Source organism: Durio zibethinus, chromosome 7 (assembly GCF_047325235.1).
Source record: "Durio zibethinus cultivar Kanyao isolate XHJ-2024 chromosome 7, ASM4732523v1, whole genome shotgun sequence".
NCBI lineage: Eukaryota > Viridiplantae > Streptophyta > Magnoliopsida > Malvales > Malvaceae > Durio > Durio zibethinus.
Window position 1 is genome coordinate 12241890 of NC_143168.1, and position 7896 is coordinate 12249785.

Here is a 7896-nt window from a genome sequence, read left to right on the forward strand (position 1 = left end):
TACCTTACAATGGAAGAAATGTGTAAATGCATTCTTACTTTTTGAGTTTGAAATAATGATTGATAAATGAATAATGGCATGAAAGATTTCTACATTACATTGAAGAAGTTAAGAGTGATAAAGGTAAATTTGAGATGTTCAGTTCCTAATAAGGACAGTGAATTTGGAAAGAGATTTCTTACAGAAAGAATGTGAGAGAAGAGATGATTGAGAGTTACACTGGCTTGATCTTGAAAAAATGGCGTAACTTGGTCTTTGAAGAATCAATGGTTTGAAGACCAAGAAAAGAGCTTGAAAAACTTGAGTACCACAATTAAATGAGAACTAATTAGCCAGCACTTGCATAGCATGCATTGAATTTCGCATACAATGCATTTCATATAGCACATACTACATTCAAGAAAGCATAATACATAAGAAGCAGAGGTATTTTAGGATCTCACATAGAGAAGGCAAATGCGAAGACTTTTTGATTTTTCAATTCTCGTTCGAGAAAAAGCTTGAGAGGTAAGTCCCTAATTCTTGGAAAATGATATATTTTGGCATCAGGATCGATTTGTAAGACCTTTAAGCATAATCTCCTGAAATTTCTTCAAACATGATCTTTGACTCCTTTGGACATGATTGTCAAGAAGCCATTTATTTTTTCAAAGTTATGGTGCCTCTGTTTAGATGAGCAATTTACTTTCCAAAAGTGGTTGAACCTCTAATTAAATGAGCCATTTATTTTTTTTACAAAGGTATGGTGCCTCTATTTAGAGGAGCAATTTACTTTTCAAAAGTGGTTGAGCCTCTAATTAGAGGAGCCATTTATTTTCAAGGCATGAAACTTCTGTTTAGAGGAGCTTTGTTTATTTTTAAAGTCGTTGAGCCTCTACTTAGAGGACCTTGATCAAAATTTTAACAAAAAAAAAAAGCAAAAAAAATGTCAAGTTGAGTCTTGAATGGGTGTCAATGTCTTTGTACAATTCTTGTTTCACAAAAAATGAGTAAAGAGAGGCAGCTGTAGACACTCATTTGGTCCAAGCCTGGATCAATTGGGCCTGGTCCAAATGGGTAAGCCCATTTTATTTTATTTTTTATTTTTTATTTTTTTTGTATCTTATTTATTCATTTATTATTTATTTATTTATTACTATTATTATTATTTATTAATATATATTATTATTTATCTATTAATGTATATAAAATTTTATTATTAACTATTATTTATTATTTATCTATTAATATACATATATTTTTATTGATATGTTTTATTTATTATTTATCTATTCATTTTTTTTTTGCTGGGATTAAAGGATATTGATCAGAAAGTTAGAATTTTACTGTGAATTTGAGATTCAATCAGAGTCTAGATTGGATTTAAAGATTGAATCTCAATCCAAGAGGGAATTGGGATTGATCGAGAATTAAGATTGATCAGAAACTCTTATGATCAATCCCTATAAATAGGTCTACAAAGATCACAAGAAAAAACACAACGGGGAGGAACATAAGCTAAAAAGGTTATGAGGCATTAGAAATAACTTTAGGAATTTGTGAAAAAAAATTTTCAAAATTTTTGAAGTTTTTTTAGAAAAATTTTGGAAATTTTCCAAAATCCAGTGAATTTTGCCGGTGACATTTAATTTTTCGACGACTTTTTTGACCAAATTTAAAGTTTTTGGCAAGTTTTTACCAGATTTCAATGGAGTTTCAACCGAAATCTAGGTTCAAGTAGAGAGAGGGAAGAGGAAAAGAAGGGAAGGAGAGATCTGGTGAAAAAATGGAGGTATTTACCTTTTATACCCTGTTAAAACGACGTCATTTTGTGCTTAAGAAAATCCCAGGATCTGCGCATTCCCATTTGGGCGACCCGACCCATAATGCACCCGATCTAGTGACCCGTTTCTCCACCTGGGTTCGAGCCGAGCCACGTACTCCGAAGCCGTGTCTTTCAAGCCGTTTTCTTTCTCAAGCCGAATTGAGCCGTTTCAAGGTTTTTTTATTATTTTTATTATTATTATTTATTGATTAGATTAGAATTACTTAGTATTCCTTATTTTATTTATTTATTTATTTAAAATGATTTTCTTTAAATAAAATTTTAAAAAAATATTTTTGAGGAAAAATTGAAAGTATCAATTTTTTTGAAAAATAAAAAAATTTTAAAAATATATATTTTTAATAAAAAATTGAAAGTATCAATTTTTCTAAAAAATAAAAAGATTTAAAAAATATATATTTTTAAGGAAAAGTTGAAAGTATCAATTTTCTTTAAAAATAAAATTTTTTTTTTAAAAAATATTTTAGGAAAAGTTGAAAGTATCAATTTCCCTTGAAAAAAAATTTTCAAATGCTTTAAGGAAAAGTTGAAAGTATCAATTTTTTTAAAAAATAAAATTTTCAAAAACATTTTAGGAAAAGTTGAAAATATCAATTTCCCTAGAAAATAAAATTTTCAAATGCTTTAAGGAAAAATTGAAAGAATCAATTTTCCTTGTACGAAAGTGATGAGTGTTTTTTTTTTTTTAAAAGAAAGGACTTATATCAAAGATTGAATCATTATTCTTTTCTTTCTTTTTTTAAATTTTTTTATGTTAAATAATCCGACGATGGAGCCTCTACAAGTGAAATAGTAGTTTCTTTGCATACTCTTGAGGTGAGAAAATTTTTTCAATTTTTTGCTAAAAGTATTAGAGTCAATTGAGAATAATTTTCAATAATTAATTAGTTGATAAATTTTTAAAGCTTATTGGATAACACAAAATTAAGCTGGTATCATCTTTCAATGGACGTTGTGAGAGTGCTATAACCTTCCTCACATGTGACCATACTCTCGAACCCTGTTCTGGTCAATAAACCTGAACCTATTCTTTTAGGGACCCTTAAGTTTATGTGTTCCTTGAAAGGATAGATTCCTTAGGTGATCAATCGTACCTAAATAAAAAAAGATTGGTGGCGACTCCTAAAGCTAATGTCTAGTGATAGATCTCCGGATCTAGATGTTATGACAACATGTATGCAAAAAAGCTTGTTAACCTCACTTTTTAAGAATCCTATATACAGGAATGTATGAATGCATTGAATATTTGACACGTGAATGTATGCACAGTAATGTATGAATGCATGTACTGATGTTTATCGCATTATGATGTATTGATGAATATATATATATATGTTAGTGATACTAGACTAGAATATAACACGCAACCCATAACAACTTAATAATAAATAAAGATCAAATAAAACTTGTCATGAAGTTGATATGAACAAAGCTCAAAGGGCCACAATATGTCCTAACTAGGGTTAGATTTTAATGATGGGTAGATATAGCTCTAATCTAAGGTTGGCTTTTTATGTTTTGCTACATGTGGTTTGGGTTAAATCTAAAGGTTCCCAAACTGCTCTAACATCATTATTCATCATAGACTAGTAAGATACTCCTATCCTCGCTCATCATAAGCTACAAATAGAAAAGATTCAATTTGAGTGAAAGTATTTTGCTAAGCATTATAGAGATTATCATCTCACAAGAATGTAGATACTTTACTCACTCCTAAAAAGGACAAAACTTGAGTATAGAGCTCATGTGATACACATGCATATGATAGTGTGTGTGAAAAAAATATATAAATCTTTATTCTCAATTGTCATAAGCCAAGTTAAAAAATGCAAAATAAACAATCAATAATTTAAGAACAAGCAAACAAAAAATAAGGATAATTCAAAATTAATTAATGGCCTGACTCTTGAAATCTCTAATAGAGTCACCAAATTGTCATAATGTATAGATCTGTAAATCTATAGCTAGATTTAACAAGAGGAGTCACCACCAATCTTCTATTAAGGTGTGATTAGCCACCTAATGAATCTATCTGTTTTAGGATATCCTAAGCTTAAGTAAGGGTTCCTAAGGAATAGGTTATAGTCTACTAATCAGAATAAGATTCGGGAGTTCGATTACGTATAGAAAATGTTATAACACCCCCACACACCTATCCTAAGATAGTACCATTTACTTTTAAATTATCCTAAGGGTCTATGTTCTAATGGTCTTTTGTCAAATGCTTAATGTTTAAATATTGAAAATAATTTTTTAAGATTTCTCTATCAATCTGGTAAAATTCTTAAAAATACTTCCTCACCTCAAAAATTTTCAAGAATCTCATTTGTTTTCTTGAAAATGTTCCCTTGTAAGAAATATTTGATCATTTATTTATTTGTTTAAATTTTGTTTTATTGAAAATATATCTAATTCTTTCACTATTTTGACCAAAATTAGAAATATTTTCTAACGTAGAAATCTCTTAGATAATCATCCATTTGTGATTACCATGACTTTCATCCTCAAAATTTATTTTTTATTTTATAAGTTTTATTTCTAAATTTTTTATCATTTAGTTCTATTTAGAAATACCTTACAAGTTTTATTTCTAAATTCTATACTATTTGGTTTAAATTTAGAATCTAAACTCTTGTTAGTTTCTTAATCTGTGGAAAAAAAATAATATGATAATTATTTTTTAAAGTCTCATTTAAATTCTTTCATCATTTAGGTTGAATTTAGAAAAAAATATTTCACCTAAAAATCTCATAAAAATTCAACTATTTATGATTTTTCTTAAGATTTCATCGTTAGATAATTGTCAAATATTTTCACTCAAATTTTTAAGTTTTATTTTTAATTTTTAATTTTTATTTGAGAAAAAAATATAATTATTTTTATTGAATTTCATCACCGTTTAGCTCAAATCTAGAGAAATTTTTCACCTAAGGTTTTATTAAAAAATTTTCATTTAAAATTTTCAGAAATCACATTATTGCATAATATTTAATTCATTCCCAAAATTTATTAAATTTATTTAAATTTTTTTATTTTGAAAATAAATATTACTTACTTTTATTGAAACTTTACTTAAAAAATTTTTCTATTTGGATCGAATTTAGAAAAAAAAATTTCACCTAAAAAGTTTTTTGAGAAATTTTTTAAAAATTAATCATTTGTAATTTCTAAAAATTTCATAATCAAATAATTATTACTTATTCTTAAAAATTTTATTTTTATTTTATATTATTTTATAAGTTTTTTAAAAATTTAATCATGCAAAAAAAACTTAAAAAAATAAATAAATAAACAAATATAAATAAAATATCAAAAAATGAAATCGACTTGGTTTAGTGCCTGGTTGCAGACTCTAAGATGGCTTGGAGGCTAAGCGACTTGGCTTGTGGCTCAAATAGTGCGAGTTAGCAGTGTCATGGGTTGATGGATTGAGTGACCCGGTCGGATCAACTATTGGATGACATGCAGGTCACTGAAGCAGGTCAAAAGAACCCAACTTCCTTTCCCAAGGCGGTGCCATTTCCTTCACAGTATAAAAGCCCTTTTTTCAAGCCCTCTCCTTTATTTTCATTTTTTACTCTCTCTCTAGGAAACTAATATCTATTTTCTCTCTGTAGGTTTCAGAGGAAATAAACCAAAAGCTTTAGCTTCCCAAATTCTGGCATCTGAGCTTCAGCCACGCCGTCGTCGTAACCAATGAACACTGTTATCGATCGGTCACCGATTCCCACCAAATTTCACAGGCCTCCTTTTTCACATGGTATGGTTGGTTTCTTCAAAAACTCACCAGAGTTACGTGATCCGATTTTGAAAGCTGCAGGTTCAACCTTTGAGATTTTTTCCTCCGACGCTCCGTTAGCCACTGCTTCAAGGTATGTTCTTCCCCTTCTTCTTGGCTTCCTCGTTATAAAATTTTTAGACTCAAATCCCCTTTGACCACTGGAGCCCGAATCTCAAGAAGAAGAGGGCTTTCTTTTCTTTTCTTTTTTTTTGTGTTATTATTGCGGTGTTTGTTGCTGTGTTTATTTGTTTTCCTTTGCAGGTGTGTGTTCGGTGGCCAAGGAGAGCTTAGTGATGTTGATTTAGTTACTAATTTTGGTGGTTGCGGGCTTATGGCTTTCTCAGGATTGGGTTTGTTTGCTGGGTTGGTTAGTAGGGAATTGGGTTTATTTGTGTGGGACTTGGTTCACGGTGGTGTAAGGTCTTTGAGTCTGTAACTCTGATGCAAACAAGGTCAGGTACTTGGCTCTTAAGGGTGGTGGCAGTGGCCAAAGTAGGAGGAACTGTAATAGAGATTTGAGGGAATTGGAGCGACAATGGTTTGACTAGAAATGGGGAATAGCTTGAGGGACGATTCAGTGTGGCTGTAGGTTGCTAAATTGTTGAGTTAAAGTGACAGTAAGCTTAACTTGGAAATTGTTGAGGATGCTATCGAACTTGGTACTTGCTCACTGGTTATTGAATCTTGCCTACCTATTTTTTGCTTCTCACTACTGTGTTTCTCTGATTTACTGTAATTTTCGTCTCTGTCCCTGTGTATAATGATTCCAATTTATAGATGAGAATCCAAGTCTAAATAATGTTTCAACTAGGATTAAACTCTTCGAGGAGTTTATCTGATAATTGGTTTAAGACTGAATTTTATTTTTTTAAAAACCTTTATCCAACCGAACAATCCTTATTCAATCATGTCTCTGCCATTTCCTTTTTTTTTTTTAATTTTTTATTGAAAAAATAAATAAATAAAAAATAAAATAAAATTAATTTTAAACTTCGAACAAAATAAAATGTTGTAAATATGTAATTAAGTTAATCCATTACACTGGCCATCCAAGGTTAATGATTTTGATCCGAATCCAATTATTTATTGGCTCAGGTTAGATGAAGTAATTTAAAATATGATACAAACATAATATAATATTAAAATACGGAAATATGATATTAAGATACGAAAATAATATGATTTAAAATTTTAATAATAATTATATATATTTAATAAAAATAAAAAATTATATTTCATGTTTTCGTATTGATAAAAATTGTGTCACATAACTTTTATATAAAATATTATGGTAATACATAAATTTTAATATTTTACATGATATAAATACATGTATCATCAAATCTAACTTATTTAACTTTAAGACAAGTATAAAATTTGGATTTTTATATTATGGCAACTTAAATAAAGGTAATTTGTCAATGCCATATTTTCCCTCAACTTTAGTATCTTTTTTTTGATAAATTATACTTTTATTTGGATAAAACTTGTTCAAAACTTCAAACGAAAGATTATTAATTTATAAAGAGATTAACATAATATATGCTTTCGTTACATATGTAAATATAAACTAGTTGAAATATTTAGCATCACTAAAAAAATTTATTAACATCAATTGAGTATTAGTTATGATATGCATGATGTTAAAATTCTTTGAAATTTTAAGTTTGAAAAAATTTAAATACGAAATATTATCTCCAAATAAATTAAGTAGATTTGAGTAAAGATGGAAATAAGCACAGAGGACCTAAATTGAATAAAATAAAAATTATAAGATTTTTTCATTATAATTTTTTTATAAATTAAGATGAAAATAAAAATCTCATGTGAGCAACAATTACTCATTCCTTTCTCATTTTCTATACTTTTATTTTTTTAATTTAAAATAATTTGTATTTGTGAATAAGTGTGTATATTTTAATTTCTTTTTAACATTGCTTTTAATTTTCTTCTAACACTTACTCACAATCTTGTATTTGAGAATATTTTAATTTATTCTAACATTGCTTTTTAAAGTCTACAAATTAATAAGTGTACTTGGACCATAGAGAAATTTATGATTAGTTGTCTATTTTCTAATTCACTTGGGATCATATTAAAATTTGTGATTTCACACGTTAACTAAATTAATAATAAAAAATAATTATTTCAAAAATAAACACAATAATTCTTTATAATTAAAAAAAAATTCAAATAAAGCAAAACATAAACTCAATAGAAATAAAAATTTAAGTAATTTATATTTAAAAAATATTTAACTTTAGGTGTAGCCAGGTGTCAAAGGATTGGG

General features: G+C 28.0%; 1 protein-coding gene across 1 annotated transcript; it reads left to right on the forward strand.

The window, feature by feature from the left end:
- The first annotated feature begins 5340 nt into the window (after positions 1-5340).
- On the forward strand, positions 5341-6315 carry LOC111277658 (uncharacterized). Its single transcript, XM_022864054.2, has 2 exons — positions 5341-5697; positions 5868-6315. Exons 1-2 carry the CDS (start codon positions 5522-5524, stop codon positions 6040-6042), a joined length of 351 nt encoding a protein of 116 aa, XP_022719789.1. The 5' UTR covers positions 5341-5521; the 3' UTR covers positions 6043-6315.
- The last annotated feature ends 1581 nt before the right edge of the window (positions 6316-7896 follow it).

Excerpts from the sequence above, each read along its gene's own strand:
- LOC111277658 (XM_022864054.2), top strand. The coding sequence starts at position 5,522 with ATGAACACTGTTATCGATCGGTCACCGATTCCCACCAAATTTCACAGG. Across the intron at positions 5,698-5,867 it reads CCGTTAGCCACTGCTTCAAG|GTGTGTGTTCGGTGGCCAAG; the intron begins GTATGTTCTTCC and ends TTTCCTTTGCAG.